This window comes from Archocentrus centrarchus, unplaced genomic scaffold, assembly GCF_007364275.1.
Source record: "Archocentrus centrarchus isolate MPI-CPG fArcCen1 unplaced genomic scaffold, fArcCen1 scaffold_26_ctg1, whole genome shotgun sequence".
NCBI classification, from domain to species: Eukaryota; Metazoa; Chordata; class Actinopteri; order Cichliformes; family Cichlidae; genus Archocentrus; species Archocentrus centrarchus.
In genome coordinates this window covers 2,172,839-2,199,402 of record NW_022060256.1, presented here as the reverse complement: position 1 = coordinate 2,199,402, position 26,564 = coordinate 2,172,839, and the positions used below count along the sequence as shown (strand labels likewise).

The window sequence follows — 26,564 nt, the reverse complement described above, 5'->3', positions numbered from 1 at the left end:
GTGCAGCCCTCAGTCCAATATACAACAGAGACAGCTCCTTGTGGAATCATCCAGTACTGCAACCCATTCACATTCATAGACTGGCTGTTACAAACAGCACAAAGTGAAAAGCTAAAAGCTAACCCATATCCATGAAGATTAACTTATTATTTATGATGCAAAATAAAAACTGGTACAGATTTTGCTTTTTAAGAGGAGCAGTGTCAGAATTTTTTGATAGCACATTGCACATCCATAATCATTATGAAAATGGAGTGAACAGCTGGAAAACACAGCACTTATATTTTTGAGTTATTTTACTTTGTTGTAAGAGCTTTCTCTTTTAGAAAACCTTTTATCTAAATTGCCAATTCATAACTCTGCATCCTTGAAAACCTAAAACATTTATGCTTCTCTTTTCATCATGCAGAGTTGCCAATAGCAACATTTCAGGGACTCAAAGTGTTCATTAAACTGCCTTGTATTGCACTTCTCTGTTTTTAATCATCCATCCTTTTTCTTCCGCTTATCCCCCACCTGTTGCCCTATGTTTTTAATCAATCTTGTGAGAAATATTTGAATATTTGTATATTCATGTGTATCTTACAGGTAGGTGTATTGAAAGTATATTTGGAATTTTCCTCCGTATTGTGTTTGCAGAGAATACGGAAATCTGCTCCAAGGCGATTAATGGAGATCTTCATTCAGTGATGTCACAAGACATGTTTGAGAGGCATATAGATTTATGGCACTGTGCCACCAGGACTGCTGACACTATGTGCAGTCACTGCAATGACAAAACAATTTAATATTAAAAGTTTACCCTGATTACTGTATCTCAGCTAAGAAATGTGTTGAGTGCCCCTGTATTATCCTATTATAGTCGTAAATTTGAACAATCCAGTGTCTGTAATAAAAAGGATGGTGTGAAAATGTTTCAGAATCAGCCCTCGAACATAAATAATTCACTTCATTAATTCACACCCTGTTTGATAACAGTTCTTTAGCTTTGGTTGAGAACAGTCTGTGTGCTTAACAGCTGTAATGTTTTCATGTTTTTCTAAAGCAACTTTATAATTCTGTCAACAGTGCTGTGATGAATACTACTCATCTGATCTCATCTGAAAGTGACCCGAGACTGGCCAGTCTTGGGTCATGGCTAAATTTGTTAAATCCTAAAAGCGGAGCCCAGAGGAGGTCCACTTCACTCTTAGCCCACTGGAGTTACAGTATGCAGAAAGCGTATTATGGATTTTGTTTTTCTCTAATGACACCCAACAGATGTCGCTCACTGTTTACTCATTAAAATATCAAAACATAATTTAGCCACATGCACTTCATTACCTACTTGACTGTATTTATTTTTAACAAAAAATTCAGCTCAGCTTCTCAAAGACACAGCTGCAAACAAGCTGTAATTGTTTTAAGAGGACAAGAAAAGTGTAACTTTTCAAGAGAGCCCCTTGTGCTTAAAACTCTCCCTGAGTAAGCCAACTTGCAAGTGGAATAAAACTCCTAAAAAAAAGACAACTCATGATTTGAAAATTCTTTATTACAGGAATTTTCCCCACAGCAACCAACAGAGAAAAGTCAGAAAATATCTCATCAGCTGGGTTGGAGAATCTTTTCATGTCAATTTCATTTATACAGAACTAGTTAAATTCATCTTACATCATTTTTGAGTGGAAAGCCTTCAAGGTCAGAATTCCTTTTTGGGTGCCTGTGGCTCAGGAGGTAGAGCAGATAATCTACTAATCAGAAGTTGGTGGTTCAGTTCCTTCCTGACTGCTCCGGTCTGCATGCCAAAGTATCCTTGGGCAAGATTCTGAACCCCAAGCTGCTCTCCGATGCAACCGTTGGAATATGAATATGTGTGTGAATGTTAGATAGAAAGCACTTTGAAATAGAAAACAGTGCCTGGGTGAATGCAAACAAGAGTAGAAAAACGCCATATAAAAACTAGTCCATTTACCATCTCGTTCTCCCTACAAACATTTTCAAATTACCATCTGTAGTTTATAACTGCAAACAGCTTATGCCCTTGAAAACTAGGGACGTCAGTACTGAATAGTGGTGACAGTGAGTTGATTCACTTTGAATCAACTTTGGACATGAACTTTGGACAAGGACTTTGATAACCTCTATACCTTAAGGTACAGACCTTGAGGATAAAGTCGGTCCAATGTCCAATCCAACTGATTTGGACAGAGTGTTTTCACATACAGCTACACTGGCTACTGTTCAGAAAAGTTCACGGGAGTAGTACATGTGTCAAAACATCTTTAAAATGATCTTACATCTCCAAACCTGAGAACCAGTGTGCTAGTAAACTAGCAGTTATAATATCAGTAGATGGCAGATAAGCAGCAAGAACTGTTCCACTTCAGTCCACTGTCAGAGCTGAGGAAGCAGAGCCAGTCAGCTTCTCACTGGATTTACTTTTACTTATTGTGCTGAAATTAGCTGTGTTCTTAGTGGGTCCGGCAGGTCATAGTAGATCCTGCTCATGCCAAACTCTTTTTTGTAGGGCAGCAAGTCCTGTAGTGAGAACTCATCATTGTGGCCCATCCACACTGTTAGAGTGTACCTGTGAATGTCAAGGGAAAAGGTGTTAACGTGTCAGATTCATAATTGAGTTTTATTTATATAGCACCAAATCACAACAAATGTCATCTCAAGGTCCTTTAATTGTAAAGTAAAAACAATACAATAAATAGATGCGTCTATTAGAAGTATCTTGAGTTTTGCAAACTGAGCCGATTTGTGGACAACAGGCAGTCCTGGATTTATACATTTTGCAGGTGTGTGAAAATTCCTGCTCCTCAGCTTTAGGTGAGGAGTGTGAATAGCCGAGCGCATGGCACAAGTCAAAGGCCGGGAGCCTGGGAGCCATCTAGGGTGAGGCTGACTACTCATTCCAGTAACAAACTCTTTCCCTGCCTCTATTACGCTTCAATAGCTGATTGTGTTGTCCACCTTTCAGGTAAAAAAAAAAACATGTTGAGGCTGATGGTATTGCATTTTTCCTGCTTATCTGCAAGATTCATTTAAAACTGTCAGTTACATTGAACTATTATCGCGATTGTCGGGTTGCCCGATGCCAAAGCCTTGTGCCCCTGATTGGTTCAAGAAGAAATCTATGTCATGGACAATCACGCATCACCTTGCAAAGCATGCTACTACACAGGAGCACATGGCCAACGCTTTCATTACAACAACACCCCTCTAGGGATAGACATTTGTGTGCTGATTCAGCATGATCAGCTGATTGCTGGTGGGGATTTACCATTCATAAAGATTGCTGCCAGGTGTGCTGTATACAGTGACATATGAATGTGATTGTGAGCCTCAAGCATCCAGGACTAAGCAGGCCATGTTTTGGTAAGGGTTTTTTTTTTTTTTTGGTCTACAAGACATAAAATGACTTGGAGATGGAAAAGTTATGACTCTGTTGTGGGAATAGATGAAAATCTAACTTTGTGGCATTGAAACGATCAAAAGCTCAAGAAAAACACAGTCAGGGTGTGGGAATCACACCCTGACTGATGTGGAGGTACTACATTGATATGGACTGGATAATGTGTTAGGAATGAAAGGATCCACATCTCTTGATGGAAAGGAAAATTATCAACTTACAGAAGGCTGAATTCAAAGACACACCAAAAATCAAAGAGAAATAATTATGTGGGAAGTCTAGTTTACTTTGCTGAAATTTCATTGCAGCAACTCAAATGGTACTCAGCAGTTTGTATGGCCCCCACATGCTTGTATGCATGCCTGATGTCGCGGTTCCTAATGAAATGACGAATGGTGTTCTCTCACTGAGTTCCTGGACAGTCGGAGGTGCAAACTGGCTGTATTGGATGGACAGTGTTCTATTGGATTTAGGTCAGGTGACTGTGGGGCCAGTCAGTGGTATCAGTTCTTTCATCTTCCACGAACTGCCTGCATACTTTTGCTGCATGTGCTCTCATCTGTGAAAAGCACAGGGCGCCAGTGGTCTGCCTACCAATTCTGGTAGTCTATGTCAAAGACCAATTGGGCTCCGTGGTGCCAGGCATTGAGCACAGGGCCCACTAGAGGATGGCCTTGGAGGTCCTAAGGCCACCCTCATGAAGTCTGTTTCTGATTATTTGGTCAGAGACATTTATATCAGTGGCCTCCTGGAGGTCATTTTGTAGGACTATGGCAGTGCTTATGTTGGCTCTCTGCTGGTGTATGATCACCAAGAATTGTTGGATATTCGACTACTCACTGAAAAACTGATCAAATATGATGAGGGAAGCCAAGAAAGCATTCTTCGCCTGCTTTTAGCAAGTATACCTCACCTGTTTCATATGGTAAATGGACTAAATGGACTAGCTCTTATATAGCGCTTTTCTACTCAGTCAGAGCACTCAAAGCGCTAACACAACATGTTTACATTTACCCATGCACTCACATTCATACAAGCACTTCCATGTTTATACTAAGCTAAGTGCTTTTTAATTAACTAGCATTCACACACATTTATACTCCGACAGGATGGTCGGAGAGCAACTTGGGGTTAAGTATCTTGCCCAAGGATACATTGGCATGTAGCCTGGAGTAGCCAGGAATCGAACCGCTGACCTTCCGATCAGTAGGTGACCTGCTCTACCTACTGAGCTAGTTAGAGCAGGTCACCCCAGAAGAGATGCCTCAGGTGTCAAGGCAAATGCAGCAGCCCATTAAGCTGAAAGCCCATCTGGCATTATCCCCTCTTTGTTAGGCTGGCCCCTACCTTGCACATTTTTAAAGTATGCCTTAAAACTCACTTTATTCTTTAGCTTTCAACCTGGAGTGAGACCTTAGGTATTAAGGCTGTTGTATTTTTGTGTTTGAATATATTTATTGATGTGTGTATACATGTGCGTGTGTATGGTGTATCTCTTATTTTATTGTATAACCCTTTCTTTCATATGCAGCACTTTGGTCAACTTTGTTGTTTTGAATGCACTTTATAAATAAATTTGGATTTTGGATGCTGTTGATCCTTGCACAAAGGAGCAGATACTGGTCCTGCTGATGGTTTGAAGACTTTCTATGGCCCTGCCCAGCTCTCCTAGAGTAACTACCTGTCTTCTGGAATCTTCTCCATGCTCTTGAGACTACGCTGGGAGACACAGTAAACCGTCTGGCAATGGCACATATTGATGTGTCATTCTGGAGGAGTTGGACTACCTGTGCAACCTCTGTAGGGTCCAAGTATTGTCTCATGCTACCAATAGTGACACTGACCTCAGCCAAATGCAAAACTAATGAACAGTGAGTGAAAACAGTGAGAAAACCTGGGGAAGGAAGAACCTGTTGTTCATTTCATTAACACCAAAGTAGCTGAAACTGATCAACAACCCCCGCCGCTACTTAACTGGCCAGATCAATATCCCAGAAGTTGAACTGATGATGCTGTACCCCAATTAAAAACTGTTCCTTTCATTTTGAGCAGTGTATTGCATCTTAAGAAAAGCCAGAACATACAGTCCTCTGCAAAATTATTGGAGTGTGAGAAGAGTGAGGCCAATCCATTTATTTTTGCTGTAGATTGAAAACATGTGGGTTTGACATAAAAAAAAAAAAATCAATATGAGAGAAAAGATAACACCTCAGCTTTTATTACCATGAATTTACATCTGGATCTGATATAGTGCAGAAGATAGCATCTTTTGTCTGAAGCCACCCATTTTTCTTGTGAGCAAAAGTATTGGAAACCATGAATAAGGCATAATATTGAGTTACAAATCCTTTGCTTGCAATAACTACATCAAGCTGACCCACTGACATTGCTAACCTTCTGCATTCTTCTTTTGTGATGCTTTTGCAGGCTTTCACCACAGGCCTCTTTCGGTCGGTTTTTTTCCCTTCGGTCTCCTTTTTAGCAGGTAAACTGCTCTATAGGATTTAAGTCTGGAGACTGACAAGGCCAGTCTACAGTAAAACCTTCCACTTCCCAGGGTTCTAGCCAGCAGTTGATCACCCGATGCTACGCCATGCTGAGGTCTCCTTGCACTGGGCTGAGAACTTCACCAGTTCACAATCTATCCAAACTGTTCTATCACTGCAATTAGCAAGTGGGTGCACACCCCTCACTCCACGCACGCCACCCCGTTGCTGATACCAGACTGATTTTTTTCTCTGGCTAGATCCCAGCACTATAGTATTATTTCACTACAAGAATATACCAGTGGGCACAGCCAGTTTCCTTCACAATGTGCAGGCGCGATCTCGCAATGGTCCTGTTCATGCTTGATTTTGAGGGGCAAAATAGCGACCAGCATGAAACCAAGGCGGAAGCAGAGGAAAAACAAAGCTCAAAGGATAATTTTGCAAGCCCAAGCCATGGCATTACCTCCACTGTGTTTCACAGGTGAGCTTTTATGTTTTTGAATTCAATTCAATTCAATTCAATTCAAAAAGAAAAAAAAAAAACCCAACAGTCAAAACAACCCCCTATGAGCAAACACTTGGCAACAATGGGAAGCAAAAACTCCCTTTTAACAGGAAGAAACCTCTGGCAGAACCAGGCTCAGGGAGGGGCAGTCATCTGCTGCGACTGTTTGGGGCTGAGGATAGAGAGACAGGACAAAAGACATGCTGTGGAAGAGAGCCACAGATTCATAATAATTAATGGTTAAATACAGAGTCAAGTATAAACAAAATAAATAAGGTGAATGAAAAGAAACAGTGCATTATGGAAACCCCCCCAGCAGCCTAGGCCTATAGCAGCATAACTAAGGGATGGTTCAGGGTCACCTGATCCAGCCCTAACTATAAGCTTTATCAAAAGGAAAGTTTTAAGCCTAATCTTAAAAATAGAGAGGGTGTCTGTCTCCTGAATCCAAGCTGGGAGCTGGTTCCACAGAAGAGGGACCTGAAAGCTGAAGGCTCTGCCTCCCATTCTACGCTTAAGTATCCGAGGAACCACAAGTAAGCCAGCAGTCTGAGAGCAAAGTGCTCTATTGGGGTGATACGGTATTGTAAGGTCTTTAAGATAAGATGGGGCCTGATTATTCAAGACCTTGTATGTGAGGAGAAGAATTTTAAATTCTATTCTGGATTTAAGAGGGAGCCAATGAAGAGAAGCCAATATGGGAGAAATCTGCTCTCTCTTTCTAGTCCCTGTCAGTACTCTAGCTGCAGCATTTTGGATCAGCTGAAGGCTTTTCAGGGAACTTTTAGGACAGCCTGATAATAATGAATTACAATCGTGCAGCCTAGAGGTAATAAATGCATGAATTAGCTTTTCAGCATCAGTCCAAGACAGGATGTTTCTAATTTTAGAAATATTGCGCAAATGCAAAAAAGTGGTTGTACTTATTTGTTAAACATGTGCATTGAAGGACATATCATGCTCAAAAATGCCTCCAAGATTTCTCACAGTGTTACTGGAGGCCAAGGTAATGCCATCCAGAGTGAGTATCTGATTTGACAATATGTTTCTACGATTCTATGTATCATGAGCAGATCCTTTCTTTCTCCAAACTTTAGTCTTTCCATCACCTTAAAACTTTGTCCCAGAATTTCTGAGGCTTGTCTCTGTACTTATTGGCAAATTCCAGTCTAGCCTTCCTAGAATCGAATAGAATGCCTTTATTGTCATTATACAGGATGTACAATGAGATTTCTTATTGCTAATTAGTGGTCTGCATCTTTCGCTGTACTTTTGTTCAATCTACTGCTATTTTGTGAAGATTAGATTGTGATACCTTCACTCCTGCCCTCTAGAGATTGTTGCTGATGTTACTAACAGTTGTTTTAGGGTCTTTCTTTCCAGCACTTACAAATGTTTCTGTCATCAACTACTGTTGTTTCCCTTGGGCTACCTGTTCCACACAAGTGACAACTTTCTTCTTCAAGGCATTCAAAACAGTTGTGGTGACTATGGCCAATGCTTGTGCAATGGCTCTGATTGATTTTCCATATTCTCTCAGCTTCGCAATTGCTTTTTTTCACCCATAGACAGTTCTCTGGTTTTCATGTTGGTTACTCCTCTAACTATAAATGCATATTCTGTACAGGCAAAACCCAAATCTGAAACAGAGCATATACATTCATTGCTTTTTATTGTTTGAATAATCAGTGTAACAGGACACCTAGGTGACAAAACACACCTGTCAGTCACACGTTTCCATGAAATACAAAAGGTGCCATCTTCTGAACTGTGTATTAAGATCCAGATGTAAATACCTGGTAATAAAAGCTGAGATGTTGATCTTTTGTCTGATATTGATTTTTTTTTTTTTTTGTCAAACACAAATGTTTTCAGTCTACAGCAATTATCTTATATTCTGATAACTGCCAAACCCAGAGTCATCCACCGGGTTGCCAGATGGAGAAGTGTGATTCATCATAGAATAACGTCTCCACTGCTCTTGACTCTAGTGGCGACGTGCTTTACAACACTGTACCTGACACTTTACATTGCGATTGGTAAAGTATGAAGGTTTGAATGCAGCTACTTGGCAATGGAAACCCATTCCATGAAGCTCTCTATGCACTGCAATTGACTCTGCAGAAAGTTGGAAACCTCTGTCCTCTTTGTGCTTCAGCATCCGCTCTGTGGTTGAGTTCCTGTCGTTCCCAATTGCTTCCACTTTGTTATAATACCACACTTGACTATGGAATATTTAGTGGAAAACTTCATGACTGGATTTGTTGCATCCTATTACAGTACCATGCTAGAATTGGCTGAGCTCCTGAAAACTACCCATTCTTTCACAAATGTCTGTAGAAGCAGTGCTTGGTTTTATACACTCAGAATAGAACAGAATGCCTTTATTGTCATACAGAATGTACAATGAGATTGGAGGGCCACTCCTGTTCAGTGCCGTGCTTTAGAAAGTCACACTTTCTAAAATATAAAATAGAACTTCTAAAAATATACAGAAAATAAAACAGAATGTATAAAAATATATACATTGTAAAAAAATAAAATAAGTAAAGTACATATAATGATGAAAATGGTGATTGGTGGTATTGCACTTGGTGAATGAATACTGCATTAGTGAATGAATACTGGATATTGCACAATATCCACTATGGCCATGGACATGATTGGAACACCTGAATGCAATGATTTAGATGGGTGAGTGAATACTTTTGCCAATATAGTGTAAGTGAAATGATTAATTCCAAAGTATCCAAAATACTTTGTTTCAAGCAAATAAAATAGACATACTATGTACAGAAGCAATCTGCACAACCCAAGAAAAGTTACAAACAGGCCGTTTGAAATATGAAGAATTTTTCTTGAACACAGTAAAATAAGACGAGGAGCCATGTGTAACTGTTCAACAGTGTAACTACACAGAAATAAGGTATTGCCAGTGGCTAATATTTACCTATCTGACTGCTTCAGCAGCCATGACAGCTGGGAGAAGGACTTGGCCAGCAGAGCTGCACGTACTGGGAAGGTGACTGGATGTTTAAGGTCTCTACATATCTCCTCCATCATATGCACCATATCCCAGCTGTAGCCTGTACAAAGTAAAACAAAAAAAATCAACATTCAAGTTCTGCTTTTATGGCATCCAGTGGTTTCATAAACTTGTCATGTGAGATGTAACACTCTGCCAAGGATTCACTGGTTTTCCTGTTGTCAACAAACATCATAAAGAGCCGCAACAACAGTGACTGTCTCCAATTACTGTGGGTGTTTTGAGGCTTAATTTCATATCCCTCTATGCAATAGAAGTCCTTTAATTTCCAGATTTGTCTAACACATTACACCTCCGCTTACATCCATAATCCGTCCATTCAACCCATGCAGATACAAGGAGAACATGCATACACCACATAAACAGTCAACGGCCAAATGACAAACTGGAGCCCAGGACCTCCTTGCTGTGAGGTAACAGTACTAACCACCGTGCCATTGTGCTGCCCATGATAATATTCATTATTAATCACTTACTGAATAAAAAAATAAATTATTGATTGTGATCTTCTTACAAAAAGCTCAACTGGTGATGCAAATTCTCATAATCTTATGAAAAGAGCTGATCTCCAAAAGTTGGAAAGTTAAAGATGAAAATTTGTTTTGAACATTTAAAGGAGGATTCATAGATTATTTGTGCTTGTGCTTAGTATCTGCATTAAGGTCACAAAAGGGTCAAAAATGACTCCAAGATTCTTAACAGTCTTACTGGAGGCAAGGTAATGCCATCCAGAGTACGTATCTGGTTAGACACCATGTTTTATCAAAATTTAGAAACAGGAAATTAGAAGTCATCCAAACCTTTATGTCTTTAAGACATTCCTGCAGTTTAACTAAATAGTGTGTCATCTGGCTTCTTGGATAGATGAAGCTGGGTATCATCTGCATAACAATGAAAATGTATGGAGTGTATGTATAGTGTAAATATAGTTGGTCCCAGCACAGAACCCTGTGGAACTCCATAATTAACTTTAGTGGGTAAGAAGACTCCCAATTTACATTAACAAATTGAAGTATATATGATTCAAACAACAAAGCGCAGTCCCCTTAATACCTATGACATGCTCTAATTTCTGTAATAAAATATTATGATCAACATTATTGAAAGCTGCACTGAGATCTAGCAGGACAAGCACAGAGATGACTTCACAGCCAGAGGACATAAGATCATTTGTAACCTTCACAAATTCTATTTCTGTAATGTGATGAATTCTGAAACCTGACTGAAACTCTTCATCTGCAGAGGAATGGTTTATTTGATCAGTTAGCTGTTTTACAACTACTCTTTCAAGAACATTTGACACAAAAGAAAGGTTGGAGATTGGCCTATAATTAACTAAGATAGCTGGTCAAGTTCTTGTTTTCTTTAATCAGTGATTGTCTAGCTTTACGGAGGGTTTTTTTTATAGAGCAACAAACTCTTTTTCCAAGTGAGGATGTAAAACTATTGACAAGATAATCTACCTCTGTGGGAGCAGAGTTTCGAGAGCTGCTGTGTAATGTGTTTGCACATGGCATTGAAGAGCATAATAATGGAGGAATTATATCCTTGAACTTAGTTACTGCACTTTCAGAAAGACTTCAACTGTAATAAAATGCATCCCCCACTGTTGTGTAATCCATTAAAGTAAATTTAAATGTTATTAAGAAATGACCAGGCAAAATAGTGTTTTCAGGGAATACTTTCAGGGTATTCAGTAGGGATGTGCATAGTAAATAGATGACTAATCATTGCTATTGTCACTAGTCTAATACCACACGCACTAGTTGGTTATCCTAATTATTAAGGTTTTAAGTAACCCAGTGCCGGTAAATGTTTGTCCTAAATGCTATGCAACCATCTGCCACCAGATGGAGCTGCAGTCCTAATATTGTTATAGAAAAATGTAATAGCTCTGTTAATCTTGACCTGATACTTTTATTAGGTCTAATATTGTCAGTTATTTTTGAAATTTTACAACGTAACCTGAAGTGCACCTCCCAAGAAACACCCTTCGTTCCCTGTATTTCCGGCTACTTCTCCCAAATTTGTACAAAGAAGCAAAAATACTCGAGGAACAAATGTGTTTGCACCTTTAAAAAAAAAAAAAAAAACTGACCGCAGCAAAGAGTAGGACCCAGGGGAAAAAGTCCCAGCATTTTATGTTTCTGTCAGCCGCAGTGGCGGCTCCAGAAATATTTTTCTGCAGGTGCTAGGGGGGGGGGGGGGGGGGGGGGGGGGCTAAGCATTTTATTGAGGATTGAGGGTGCTATCAACAGTGGTGGTCCTAGCCTGTTTGGCGCCCTGAGCGAGCACCACCACCCCCCACAGCGATTGCCACAGCAGCGCCTACCACACTGCTCCACTTGGGAGGTAATGAGTGCCCTCTGCCTGCTGTGTGGTGCATGTAGCTTTCTGCCATGGCAGGCAGGTTTTAACAGAAGGTCCCCACCACCACCACCATCACAGGCACAATCAGAATTTCTTTTAAAATTTTATTTTAAAAAAACATGGAAGAAACTGAAATATTACTATAAACAAACATCACAAAAAAGAAACTGTAATACTGGGTAAGTTAAAAGTATAACAACCAACTAAAAAAATAATGTAGAATCTGGCCCAATCGGGCAACACTGCGCCATCTGTTGCCCTCTTAAAAAGACAGGATTCCATCTTCAGTTCAGCAACTTTTTTTATTCCCGATTCTCTGAATGGCTCCACAAAGCAGGCACAAACATGAGCACAGATGAACGAGAGAAAGTAACAAAAAAAACATTCCCCAGAGGTCGCACCGCTCACCAACCTCGCGATAGTTGATGACATCACATCCTGAACTCTGACCCCATAGTAGCAACATTAATCACAGTAATATTTGGCATAACATCAAAATAAAATAGAAACGTAAAATATTTACTTATTGTTTAAATCTGTTACTGCCAACTAAATAATTGAAAATACAAATAAGATTAAAAGGGATATTTCAAGGTCGCAACACCCTCCCCCACTAAAAAAAATGTTGCAGAACATTTTCTTAATTTCTTAACTGAACATTTGATGCAAAGGTACATAAACAGGTGAGTATCATACACATCACATTTTTTTCTCTTTTACAGGATGATGAGGCTGTGCTATCTTAACAGTCCATTCTTCATTTTTTTTTCTTTCTAATGGTCTCTCATGGCCACAATACAGGATCAAATGTCTACAGTCCATAAGTATTGTAAGGTGCATAGTCCATAGAAGCATTGGTGGGCCCCCCAAATCTTCACAAATGGGACAAGGAAATTACCATTTACACCCAGAACTGTGTATTCACACATTTCATAGCCATGTGTTCTGCATGCCTATCAGTAAGTGTACACATTACTAGTTCTCACTTTACAGTATGTACCACACTACTGCCTTAACTCCAACATGTTAGCTTAGTTCCCCATTTTCTGTACTTATTATTGAAATAAATGTTCAGAAAACCTGTTTTTATATTCTGTGATGCATTTGAATTACCACATCCCCGTGAACTATAACTGTATAACAAATCACAAATAAACTAACTTGTAGTTGTCTTGTATATGTGTGTGTGAGCCTCTATTCAATGTAAAAAGGATACATGGATTATGGACTGGTTAGCAGGCCATGGCTGGTTCTGGAGGACTCCCTCATACTAACAGGGCAGGTTTCCAGCGGCTGAAAGGTCGGCTGCCCCAGCTGGTCATAGGTGTAGACACGCCTGGGATGTCGGACTCTTTTAGGCCTTTCTCTCCCTGTTTCAGCATCACTCTGTTCATCCTCAAGTTCCATAGATGGCACTTCATGTTGTTCCTCCTCATGTTCCTCTTCAGAGTGCTCCTCAGGTATGAACACCTCCTCAGGTTCACCTCTGAGCATTTCACTCCGGGGGCAAAACTCTTTTGCTTCTATATTGAGGGGTGGATTTGCCCGCCTCACTGCTGCCCACATGTGATTTTCCTCATCACTGGAACTGCTTGCATCAGTGGGGTAAGTGTGCTTGGCTTTATGCTGTCTCCTTGTTCTCTGCTTTGTTTTGTCTCCATTGCTTTTCTCTTTCAGGCTGGGCTCCTCTTGCGCTTCAACCAGGTAAGGACACGGCAGGAGTAGGTTTCGGTGTAACACCCGTTGTCTCCCTGTTCCTTGCAATGGCTCAACTACATACACAGGGCTATCAGGTCCTTTCCTTCCCTTGACAACATAAATCAGATCTTCCCAGTAGCTGCGTAGTTTTCCAGTGCCACCTCTAGGCGTCAGGTTTCTCACCAGGACATGGTCACCTGACCCCAGGGTAGAACTCCATGCGTTCTGATTGTAGGTTTTCTGTCCTTTTCGTGCATTTTTTTTCATATTCTGCATCGCAATCGCATAGGCCTCCTGCATGGCTTCTCTCCACTTCTCTGCATAGCCAGTCTGTGACTGGTTTCTTTCCCTTCCCTTCCTGGGGAACATCAGGTCCACTGGTAGTGTTGGTTCACGACCAAAGAGAAGAAAGAATGGAGAAAACCCTGTTGCCTCATGCACAGTTGAGTTATAAGCATGAACCACTTTGTTCAGGTGCTCCTTCCACCTTGTCTTCTGAGACTCTTCCAGTGTGCGCAGCATTCCTAGCAGCGTCCTATTGAAGCGCTCTGCAGGATTAGCCTGGGGGTGATATGGAGAAGTGCGGGAGTGGCGGATACCACAGTAGCTTTGGAGTTTGTGAAAGAGAGTGTTTTCAAACTCTTTTCCCTGGTCGTGGTGTATCTTGGATGGGAAACCAAAACGCATGATAAAGTCATCAAAAAGCTTTTTGGCTGCAGTCTTCCCAGACTTGTCTCTCGTTGCATATGCCTGTGCATATTTTGTAAAATGATCAACAACGACCAGTATGTATTCTTCACCTCCCTTACACCTGTCCAGATGTAAGTAGTCAATGCAGATCATCTCAAACGGTGCGGAGGTCTCTATACTCTGTATAGCTGTTCTGGTTATTCTGTGAGGCTTCTTTCTCTTTATGCAGCAACACACATTTGTGACATAGTGCTCCATCTCCTGTCTCATCTTAGGCCAGAAGAAGCGTTCTCTTGCCAGTGCTACCATTTTATCTGCACCTAAGTGTCCCATCTCCTCATGCAGGAGTTTGTACACAACTGGCTTCAGACAATCAGGAACAACTAGCTGTTTTCGTGTCGCCGTCTCCCTTCTGAGGATACCATCACCATCCATGTGTAGGCGGGGCCACTCTCTGAGAAGCTGTCTGACACCTTCATTCTCTGCCAGTTTGTCTTTATGTTTCATGTGGGCGTGTGTCCTTTTTAAGGCCACCACTCTGTTTATGATGAGGTCTGTGTTTTGAGCTGTTCTCATGTCCTCTACTGCAAGAGGCTGAAGTGGCTCAGTGATGCTGCACCCTTCTGACAGCACATCTTCGTTACAGGTAACAGCTGATATCCAATTCACCTCACCTATTTTGTCCAGGTGCGGAGCTTTCGTGATGCATTCAGCAGCTTCCTGTGGGCATTCCTCCGTACATTCTTGGATGAGCTCCTCGATGGGCTTTGGTCTGCGTGACAAGAAGTCTGCATCTCTATTTGCTGTTCCAGGCCTGTATTTCAATGTGAACCTATAGTCTGCCAACTCTGCAACCCAGCGATGTCCTGCTGCATTGAGTTTTGCTGACTTGGTGACATAGGTCAGAGGGTTATTGTCACTGTAGACTGTAAAGTGAGGTGCATGGAAGAGGTAGTCACGGAACCGTTCTGTGATAGCCCATTTCAGCGCGAGGAATTCCAGTTTACCAGAATGTAGCTTGTAATTTCTTTCTGCTGCTGTTAAGGTTCTTGATCCATATGCTATCACTCTGAGTACCCCCTCTTGCCGTTGGTACAAAACCGCACCTAAGCCATCTTCAGAAGCATCTACGTGAAGCACAAAGGGCTTCTCCAAATCTGGGTATGCCATAACAGGTGGGTTGGTCAGCTGATCCACAATTTGGTTCAGTATCTCTTTGTGGGAGGAGGTCCACTGAACTGGATGGGAAGGTGGTAACTGGGCTGATTTGCGGCTACACCCCTTTTTCTTTTGGTTTTGCTTCACCTCAGATTTTGGCTTGGCTAACAGTTCATAAAGGGGCTTGGCTGTCCTGGAGAAATCTGGGATGTAGGATCTATAATAGCTAAGGAAACCCATTAGTTTTCTCACCTCTCGCACAGTGGTTGGTGTCTCGTGCTTCAGTGCTTGAACTGCTTCTGTTTCTTTAGGATTCATCCTGTATCCCTCTGCAGAAATCACACGACCCACATAACAGACCTCACTTTTGAAAAAGTCACATTTTTTTGGTCTCAGCTTTATGCCACACTCTCGCTGCCTCCTGAGCACCTGTCTTACATTTTGGATGTGTTGATCAAAGTCAGGACTAAAGACCAATACATCATCCAAATACGGGACACACACTTCATCTCTGAGGTCTCCCAAGCATCCTTCCATATAGCGTTGGAAACAGGCAGGGGCATTCGTAAGCCCGAATGGGATCCTCACCCACTCGTAGAGTCCCCATGGCGTTATGAATGCAGTGCAGGGTCTGCTTTTCTCACTCATGAAGCCCTGATGGTATGCTTTTCCCTGGTCCAGCACCGTGAACCAGGAGTTGCCTCCCAGGTTTTCCAGAATCTCTTGTATCCTCGGGATGGGATGACGGTCAGGCAGTGTTTTCCCATTCAGTAGCCTGTAGTCTATACATAGCCGCAGACTCCCATCCTTCTTCCTGACACATACCACAGGTGAAGAGTATGAAGAACAGGATTTCTGGATCCAGCCTCGGTGGAGTAGGTCCTGTATGTGCGCTTTAACTTCCTGATAGAGATGTCTGGGGATCGCATTATATGTTCTTTGAACAGGCACATTGTCTTTTAGCTGTATCTCCATCTCCAAATCTTTAATGCACCCTGTATCCCAGTCATCCTTAGCAAAAACATCACACTCTTCCCTGAGCATCTGCTGTACCTGCTGTCGTTGGTCCTCAGATAGATGGCTCAGGTCCACGGGTGGGTCCCATGGCTCACCTCGTAGCTCTCCACTTGACTGCTGTGTGGGTGGAGCAGCACAGCTGTGTGGTGTCTGCGAAGTCTGTTCATCAGCCAGTTTTGTCTGCAATGGGTAGATGGCATCCACACTGTACAACAGGCCAAGTGTGGTGCGACTGTGTAGCACAATGTCATTATCAGTCACATTCTCAACAGTCACTTCAATGTTTTCATGATCTCCTGGAGGGAGCTTAATCAGCTGTGCTCTAATGGCAAGACCAGATGGCCAGGGTGCTTCAAGGTTTGGCTCTAGCACTACATGTGATGCACCCACCATACTCTTGTTTAGTCGGCCGCACTGCACCCCCATCACTTTGTTATGGGGGATGGTCACTGGTTGTCTACCCACTCTGGCTACATGGGGCTGATTTTCAAGCTTTGGCTTTTTCAAAACAGATAAAACAGCCTTTGCAGTTCTGTGCCCTACCTCCAGTGCTGAGCAAAGTCTCTTAACCATATGACCGGATCGCATGCAGTCTTCATGTGTGTCATTGGTCAGGGCTAATTCCTCAATCACATTAAAGCCGATTATTGGGCGTTCCATATCGTGGCTTGCCACCAGGATGGGGACCAGGACAGGTTTGTCGCTCATTCCAGCTACAGCATCTTTAGCTAAAGTCACTTCAATCCCCATCCATCCCTGATATGGGATGTCAGTTCCATTTGCCGCTGAAAGCTCTAACGATCCATCTTCAAGCAGCTCAGTCACCGGTCTGACTTCCACATCTGGCAAATGTTTTCTTTTCCAGCCCATTCCCACTACTGATACCTGTGAGCCCGTGTCCCACAGTATTGTAGTGTCCACTCCTCCTAGGGAGGCTCGAACTAGACACCTCCTCCCCACCAGTTTTGCAGTTTGCAATTGTTTACCAGTGAGAGGTGCTCCTAGACTGAGAAGATCTGCTTTCTCTGCGCTTTCAGTGGGACAGTGCAGGATTTCAATTTTGCTTGTGCTGGCTCTTACGTTTTTCATTCGGCAACCTGCTGCCCAGTGCTCAGTACTGCCGCACTTGTAGCAATGAGCACACCTTCCATCAGGATTGGACTGTTGACATTTTTGACATTTTCGGCTGTTCCCAGTCTTAGGTTGGGTTCTGTATTTTACGTTTGGCTCTCCATTCGCTCTTTGTTGAGACTGCGGGCTCTGCTGAAGGGTTGCAATGTGTGTTGTGAGGTTCTGAATAGCTTCACATATGGCTCTGTTACCTTGATCCACTTTGTCCATGAGTGTATCACGTTTATTTGCTTCCCCACCTTTGTTCTTGTTGGGTTTAGACACATGTTCGCATTCAGCTCCTTCATTTTCCTCATTAATTGCTGCCACACTGATCATTTTGGTTTTCGGTGTGGTTAACAGCTTGTTTCTCCTTTCCATTTCCAGACTGTATGCAGCAGTCATTTTCTCCAGAAGAGCTTCATCAGTCACTTTGGGGGTTTGTAAGTGTGGTTTCATGTCTGTTCGAATGGTGTCATCACGAAGACCAGTCATCACTGTTTGAAGGAACTGGTTTTGAATTAGTTCTGCACTGTACTTCAGACCAGACTTGACTCTTTCTGAGGCAAGGACAGTTTGTTGTCTCATGTCCATGGCTCGCATCAGAAACTGTATGGGCGTCTCTTTAGGTTCCTGAACTGCACGTGTGAGGGAATGATACAGCTCAGTGGAATCTTTTTCAATGTAGTGGGTCCGCAGGATTTGTCTGAGGGCTTGCAGCGTCAGGTCTATCCTACTCTCTAAATAACTTTTTAGTTTTGTTCCAGGAGCTATTGCTTGAATAACAGCTTCGACAACTTCTCCCTCATCATATCCTTTTTTCAGTGCCTTTTGAATCTGTCTTTCCAGACTTGAGTATGTTAATTTGTCCCTTTGATTTGGTTCCCCAATCTGTCCAGTTATTTTTAACTCTCTTCTATACAGCGGGTGGACAAAAGAGACATTTTGGCTAGCTATAGCAGCTGTTGCATTCATGGTCAAGTCACTCTCCCTTTGTCCCTCTACATCACTGGGTGCAATTTCATTTTCGGCCACAGGGTGGCGCTTCTGGATGACATTTTGAGGCAAGGGTACTTCACTGTACTCACATTTCTCTTTTAATTCGTCGATTTGGTCATTGAGTTTCAGCAAAACAGACATTCCTTCATCTTCTCTTGAGGTAATATCTTCTCCCTCTATATACTGAAGAATACACCTTCTCAACTTACGTGCTACGTCGCTGTCACGTTCATCTACAGTTAGGCTGAGGGCTGTACACACATCCTTCAGGTCCTGTGCTTTCAGACTCAACAACTTTTCTTCTATCTCAGCCACCAGGCTTTCCCAGTCAGATGACATCTGTTGCACTTCGGCCATGATCAAAACGTTTTACCTTCTTCCTCGGGGCTCTTGGAGTCTGTAGCCTTGGTTAGCAGCTAGTGCTAGCTCGCACCGAGTCCGCATCTGTCGCTCTCTCTCGTCTTGCTTCGCGGTGAAGAAAACACTTCAACCGGGCGGAAACACCAAGTTTATGTTGCCCTCTTAAAAAGACAGGATTCCATCTTCAGTTCAGCAACTTTTTTTATTCCCGATTCTCTGAATGGCTCCACAAAGCAGGCACAAACATGAGCACAGATGAACGAGAGAAAGTAACAAAAAAAACATTCCCCAGAGGTCGCACCGCTCACCAACCTCGCGATAGTTGATGACATCACATCCTGAACTCTGACCCCATAGTAGCAACATTAATCACAGTAATATTTGGCATAACATCAAAATAAAATAGAAACGTAAAATATTTACCTATTGTTTAAATCTGTTACTGCCAACTAAATAATTGAAAATACAAATAAGATTAAAAGGGATATTTCAAGGTCGCAACACATCCACCAACATTTGTCCAAACTGTCTAGATTCATATTTGTGTTATTTTTTCATCAGGATTCAGGTTCACACAAATACTGTGAATTAATGACCATATTTACAGTATTATAAATAGGGATGGGAACTGATAAGAATTTAGCAATTTCTTATCAATTTCTCTTTTCTGCACATTGGCACTTACTGATCAGGTGGTTGATGAAGGACCTCCAGCGGTTTTAAAGTAAAGGTTTTAACGGTGGTTACAGGAAAAAGCGCTGCTGCTTTGGGCGCCAGAAAAACATTTCCTTTCGCTCCATCCGAGCTCATCGGTAACGGCTCCGCCTTTTTTGCGCTTGCTGCGTGTGGACAGACTGCAGTAAAACAGCTGCTGCTGTTGTTAATGCTTTTTATCTCGACGCTTCTGTCATGGCTGTTGGATATATTCCGAACCAAATAAGGTGCGTGTATGATGTAATCACGCAAATGCATCCTCATGTTAGTGGAATTGATGAGCGGAATCATTAAGCAAGCAGACTAACGATTCCAAGGAACTGAATTACTGGGAACCGGTTCTTGATTCGCATCACTAATTATAAATGAAATGTGCTTTGTGTTCTATCAATAGATTCATTATAGATTCATTCTAGGCTCAGCAAACGAGACGAGAGAATCCCCCGCCTGCTGCTTTCTTTCTGTTACAACCTGTCAGACCATGGCAGAAAGCTACATGCACCACACAGCAGGCAGAGGGCGACCATTACCCCACAGGTGGAGTAGTGCGGTAGGCGCTGCTGCAGCGATCGCAATGCGTAGGGAGAGGGGGGGCCGTCATGCCGCCCTAGATGAGAAGCTGCCCTGGGCGGCTGCCCATGTCGCCCACATCAGGAACTGCCACTGGCTATGAAGGATCATTTGTTCTTTCAGTTCTCAACACACACAGACTCAAGCTATTTTCTTGGGGGTGCTACAGGGGTGCTATGACTTTTCCAGGGGGAGCTATAGCACCCCCTAGCACCCTCCCTGGCACCGCCACTGGTCAGCCGCCACTGCATGTAAAACACTGGAACATGACCGAAAGGTAATTAATACACACAGCGCACCTGCACAAGCATAAACACAGCCAACATTGGCCACTTAAGGCGGTTATGTCGTAGCTGTATGAAGACCCAGCGTTGAAGTCTGAATCAGGGGTAAACTGGAGGAGGAGTCTGGGGGAGAGGGAGGTCTGGGCTCCACTGCTCTGGATGCAGCCCTCAAAACCCAGCCCCAGATAAGCCGAAGAAAATGGATGGATGGATGGGTGTTTGTACTGTATTGTTTTGATGTGTGTCATGAACTAGAGAGCAACGAGCATCGTTAATAATGCACGGCACAATGGGCCAATTGTTTAAGATGCAATTTATTAGTTTTTCATTTATTGTTTTCTCATATTTTAATGATGCATGAACATTGTTTGCAGTAACGCATTTTCATATTTAACATCAATTTATTTTAAGTTTTTTTCTTTGTTGTTTGGAGTGTTTAGTGTTCATAATGTGCGGTGCTGCACAGTTAAAAAGCTTAGCTCACAGCTTAAAGTGTGATTCATTATAGAAGAACGCAATTAAGGGTGTCAAATGCCTTTGTTTAGACAGTTTTTGACATTGTCCATTAAACAGGAATAAAATTGAATTTGATATCTGAGTGTTTCTTAGCTTAGACAAGCCGGGTAGTTAGTTTTTTCCTTGTTTAGTCAACAAAGAAATTAGTCGCTAGGAACATCCCTAGTATTCAGTTTCTATGCCATATGGCACAATGTAGCACCATTTAAGGGGAAGTAAACAGGCTTTCCAATGGTATAAGCTTTATTGCAAAGAAGCAGTGTTACAACAAAAAAACCGGTGTTCTCGAACCAGAGAAAAACAACAACAAAAAATGCAGTGTTCTTCCTGGATCTGAGATTCATCCCTACTATAGACCTTACCAAGGAGGCTGAGGAGTATAAAGTAAAGTAAAGAAAAATTCTCATCCCAGCACAGTGCCGGGTAATCAACCACTGACAAGAACCCTGTATTAGGACTAGCAAGCAGTCGTCCGACCCTCCGATACCACCGTATTTTTTTTTCTGGCTAGATCCCTGCGACGAGCAAATACTTTTGGGAATATAGTGTAATAGTATGACCATACACAAATCCAATTTAATATTGGCTTTGCGGTATCTTTACCTGGATTATCTGTCCCAGCAGTCCATCCTGTTGTCCAGCCCAGTGACAGTACAGTGTGAGAGGGAAGCTTAGTCACAACAGACAGGAAAGTGTGATGCTCTAGAGGTCTGGCCTGGCCCCCAGGACCAGAGAAGATATCTGCGTTGATCCACACGGGACAGCATGGCTCAGTCAGCACCTCCTCCAGCAGGAGTAAAGATGGTGACACAGCCTCCATGCTACATGAAGAGTACATTTCAGTTTTAGCATGACAAAAAACTGAAACAGCATTGAGGTGAAATATAAACTGCCACTCACCTCTTAAAATCTAGCTTTATTCCCTTGCTGTGCTCCTTCACTCCCTCCAGCCATTCCCTCAGTGTGATGTCACTGTCTGTATCAGGCGGATGTGCCATGATTGGCTCTTTGGGGTCATGACCCCTCATGATAATGTCAGCTTCAATCATGAGAGAAGGACCTGATGGTAAAAAATTGTTGCCCATTACAACCTGGGTCTTATTTTCATCAAGTAGCATCCTGCCTGCAAACACCATTGAATCCATCTTTTTTGATTTCAACCCAGAAAAATGTTAGCACACTACGTATAATGAACACACAATTCTTTTGTGGTGCAATGGTTAGCACAACAGCAATGGTGCATAACAGCAAAATTTACTCCAGGTACTCCAGCCTTTTCCCACAGTTAAAAATTGTGCATTCTAAATTCATTAATTAATGAATTTGATGTGAGGTAGGTGAAGTGCTTTTGTTGTGTATGCTTTTTACGTGACTTCTGCAAACCCTTTAGTGGAAGGAAATGGCACTCTGGGACACATTGAATGCAGCTACGTAAGTGTAACTCTTCTGGTTTATATTCAAAAAGAATTAGCGCTTTAATATACAAGTAACCAGAAATCCCCTCTGAACCCTACGCTGTAACATATGGACATAACCTGACGTGCATCTCTTGAGAAATGCAACTACACGTCAGGTAGATGCAGCCTGGAAGGACTGTGATTACCGCGTAGGCTTCAATGGTGATTTCCGATTACGTACATAAATGATAATGTAAATGGACTAGTTGTTATATAGCGCTTTTCTACTCTAGCTGTGTACTGCTTTATACAACACCTTTGCATTTACCTATTCATACAGTACAAGCACTTCCTTCTACAATTAAGCGCTTACTATATAACATTCGCACACATTCATACTCCGACAGTTGCATCAGAGAGCAACTTGGGGTGCAGTATCTTACCCAAGGATACTTGCGCATACAGACTGGAGCAGCCAGGAATTAAACCACCAAACTTACAATTAGTAGATGACCTGCTCTACCACCTGAGCCGCAGCTTACAGCACCTGGTATTCTCATGGGGTCTCCTATCCAAGTACTAACAAGACCTGACCCTGCTTAGCTTTCAAGATCAGACATGTTTGGGTGTGTTCTGGGTGGTATGACCACAAGCAACTAACCAACGTAGGCCCCACAAAGACCCGAGGCAGAAGTCTAATTCAGGCCTAACTGTTCACCATCACTCAGTTAGCAAGCAGGTGCAGCATTTAGCGTTTAACATTAGTAAGCTAATAAGCATTAGCTTGCTAATGACCCCCCACCCCACTAAACGCGCCAGGCTAAAAATGTTTTTTGGCTAGAACCCTGTTATGAATAGCTGGCAGGAATCGATGTTGTCCCAAAAGTGATCGTCTGCAAAAAGTGATTTCTGGTATTTGCCAAAAAATGATTGGCTGTATTTAAACTGTTGTAAATAACTTTTTGGTCTATAGTCTGTGAAAGGTATCAAAGGAGTGGATACCGACAGAGAAGTCCAGGAAATCCTCAATAACTCACATCAGTATCACTGTCATCGGACAGAACTGACCTTCTCTGACTCATCGCCTCATTTTGGACTCTTCACAAAGTTCTCCAGCCTCCTCCAGAGTAAGTAGATGTGGAAACTTCATGAGGTAAACAGTGATCTTACAGCCTTCTCTCACTAGATAAATCTCGGCCAAAGCCTTTGAGGTAACTTGGGTGAAATATAGCAAAATATAAAATATAAATTTAATTAAGAAATATCTGTTTTATTCTTGATTTATTGATAAGTGTTGATATCAAAATTTCGGTGAGCTGTACTTCAGAGAGCCCAAAATCAGATTCATTTTTTCAGAAAATTAATGGAAGTAGAAACCTTTTTTTTTTCCAACAATCAGTTCATATTAACAAGTGTACTTTCCCCTGGATTTTTCTTTTTTTCCAGGCAATTCTGAGATGGTCAGGCGGGGAAGTTTCTTTCTAAATCAAATGAGATGGGATGACCTGTGTCTTTCACATAGTTTTTGCTTTGTTTCTGTTTAGGGATGTTCCTGGTGACTAATTTATCAGTTGACTAAACAAGAAAAAAAAATTAGACTGACTAGTCTAAAACTAAGAAACTCCCTCTCCCCCAGCCTCCATCTCTAGCTTTTTTTTTTTTTTTTTTTACCTCCTGGGTCCTACTAAGTTTTTAAACTTAGAAAATTGGCTAAAGTCAGACAGATCCTTTCAAAACAGGACTTTGAAATTGTAATCCATGTGCTCATTACATCGTGACTGGATTACTGGAATTCTCTCTATTATGGGGTTTCCCAGTCATCTCTGTTCTGTCTTCAGCTGGTGCAAAATGCAGCTGCTGGGCTTTTGACTGGTACATGGAAGAGAGATCATATTTCTCCTGTTTTGGCCTCACTGCACTGGCTCCCTGTTCATTTTACAGTACATTTTAAAATTCTTTTATTTGCTTTTAAGTCATTAAATGGTGTTGCCCCTTCTTACCTCTTGGAGCTCTTACATGTGCTCAGGTCAGCTGATCAGCTGTTCCTGGATGTGCGAGGACACAAGGAAAGCACAGAGGGGACAGAGCGTTTGCTGTGGCAGCACCTAGACTGTGGAATTCGCTCCCACGGTACATTAGACAGGCTTCTTCACTGTCCATTTTTAAGTCTTAAACCACCATGTTTCATTGGCAACAGCCTGAGAGTTGACTTTTATTGACATTGACTCTTTTTTTTTTTTTTTACTTATCAATTTTAATTATGTTTAATGTTTTCATTTTGCAGGTTTCTCAGTGGTGCAGCGTAAAGTCTCTAAAAGCGGCATTGTTTCAGTCTTTTGGCATTCAAAAGGGATTTTTTTAATATATATTTTTGACTAGTACTGTATATTGATGGGAATTTGTGGCTCCACAGCACTTTAAATAAAAGTTTTTAAGTGTCTGTGAAGGTTACTTAATTTTGCCAATAAATTAAATAAATTACTAAGCGGCAGGGTTACCGGAAGTGAAGCCTTTTTTTTTAGGCCTAGCAAAACAATAGTACTAATAATGATAGTAACAAAAACAGATCAAACACCTCTCTAGAAATTTAAGGACAGAGCAAGGATTTGTTTCCACAAAGGGCTTACAAATTACCTTTAAGATACAGAAACGCAAAAATAAAATGACAGGTGTTTCAATTTTCATATTGACGTCAGATGGACTGACAGCTGCCAGCGGGGTTAGGGTTCATAACGTCAGACGTACACAGACAGGTACAGACCCACCTGTGAGCGCCTGTGTCAGCTTGCTTCTGCTGTTCGCTGCGTGCCACCAGCTAACCTCGGCAGCGTCCCTCCTCTTTATCAGACTCCTACTGAAGAAATAGTCCAACGTTTGGTCACACATCCTACCTGCACAGATAAACGGAGGATCAGTGCCAGGACCCCGGATCGCCTCGATCCAGTCTAACTTTAACTCGCTGCTATAAAGCGTAGCTAACTAAATTGCTGCGAATAAGTGAAAAAGTCGATATTTCTGCCTATTTTACCTCTTGAATTCCACAAGACGTAAAATATAAAACACCCGATTAAAACTAAACCAATTCTTAGAAATGTTAAAAGACTCGTTTTCATTTCTCTTTTCCACAAGTCAAAACAGAAGAACGCGGTCAAATTAGTGAGAATACACTTCCGGTTCAGGATTTTCGAAATAAAAGAGCCCGCAAGCGTTTACTTATTCAATGCAATACTGAATAATATTTATCAATATTTTACATTTCTAAGGTTCGAAACCCAATTGACCCAGTTCCCACTAACTTTTATTCTATCCAATATGAAACCATAAAATATAAGATACACCATTTGAATGTTCGAGGCCCGACATTCACAGAACCAGCCTAAAGATTTATGTGGCCACAACCCGAACTTGATTTGGATAAACCCACCACCCACTCACTGTCAATATTAAGTATGTATTGTTCATGCTTCATAGTTATACATCTAACACAGCTATTATCATGCTTAAACATTTACAAAACAATTTATTTGCTTTTGCAGTAGGACAGAATGTCCACAAAGAATTTAACACAGATGTGAATATTATTTAAATAAATTTGATTACTATAATATATGAAATATTATTTATATAACAAAGCAAAAGTAAAAAGATAATATTAAATAAGTTAAATAAAACTTAAAAAAAAAAATCTACTGGATGGATGAATAACGAAAATGCAAAATATTAATTAGAAACATCCTTTTCACACATGCCAAGAAATATGGACCCAAAATTAAAAAAAAAAAACTAAAGCAAAACAAATAGCTGTCCACGTCATATTAAAAGATAAAGTATAACCTCCGCACACAGTCTCATTTACTGTATCACTTAAATCACGCTTTGGTCAAGCTGACTTTCATCAGGCACAAAAGACAATGTTTATAAAATGACACAATATATATGTACACTCTCTCTTTCTCTCTCTCTGTCTCTCTCTATTCGTTAGAGAACAGTAACTGCTGAACTCTGCACACCTGTCCTGCAATTTTTTTTGCAATTCTGCGATAAAGGAAATTCACGCAAAATCAAAAGGAAAAAAAAAAAAATTACTGTGTTTTTTGTGATGCTGCATATTTTCTTTTTTTTTTTTTCTTTTTTGCATTATTTGTGAAGAAAAGAAAAAACACTTGCAAAAGTACATGATTTCTACCTCCTGATGGTGGCAGTATTTCTCTTTCACACCCACTGATCTGCTGTCACACATCATGCTT

At 41.5% G+C, this 26,564-nt stretch overlaps 1 protein-coding gene and 1 pseudogene across 1 annotated transcript; both read right to left on the bottom strand.

Annotated features, from left to right (window-relative positions):
- Positions 1–1,550: 1,550 nt before the first annotated feature.
- fam151b (family with sequence similarity 151 member B) lies at positions 1,551–25,430 on the bottom strand. Its single transcript, XM_030723705.1, has 6 exons — positions 25,346–25,430; positions 25,083–25,208; positions 21,821–21,980; positions 21,524–21,741; positions 9,339–9,474; positions 1,551–2,566 (listed from the first exon to the last, which is right to left on the bottom strand). The coding sequence occupies exons 1-6, from the start codon at positions 25,428–25,430 to the stop codon at positions 2,425–2,427; spliced, it is 867 nt and encodes a 288-aa protein (XP_030579565.1). The 3' UTR covers positions 1,551–2,424.
- Positions 22,853–22,971, bottom strand: LOC115776102 (uncharacterized; annotated as a pseudogene).
- Positions 25,431–26,564: the final 1,134 nt, after the last annotated feature.

What these genes read in the sequence shown, in the direction of transcription:
- fam151b (XM_030723705.1), bottom strand. Translation starts at nt 25,430, where the DNA reads ATGAAAACGAGTCTTTTAACATTTCTAAGAATTGGTTTAGTTTTAATC. An exon ending in CGTCTTGTGGAATTCAAGAG is followed by an intron (nt 25,209 to 25,345) that starts GTAAAATAGGCA and finishes TTATCTGTGCAG; the next exon opens with GTAGGATGTGTGACCAAACG. An exon ending in GCTGACACAGGCGCTCACAG is followed by an intron (nt 21,981 to 25,082) that starts GTGGGTCTGTAC and finishes TTTTACCATCAG; the next exon opens with GTCCTTCTCTCATGATTGAA.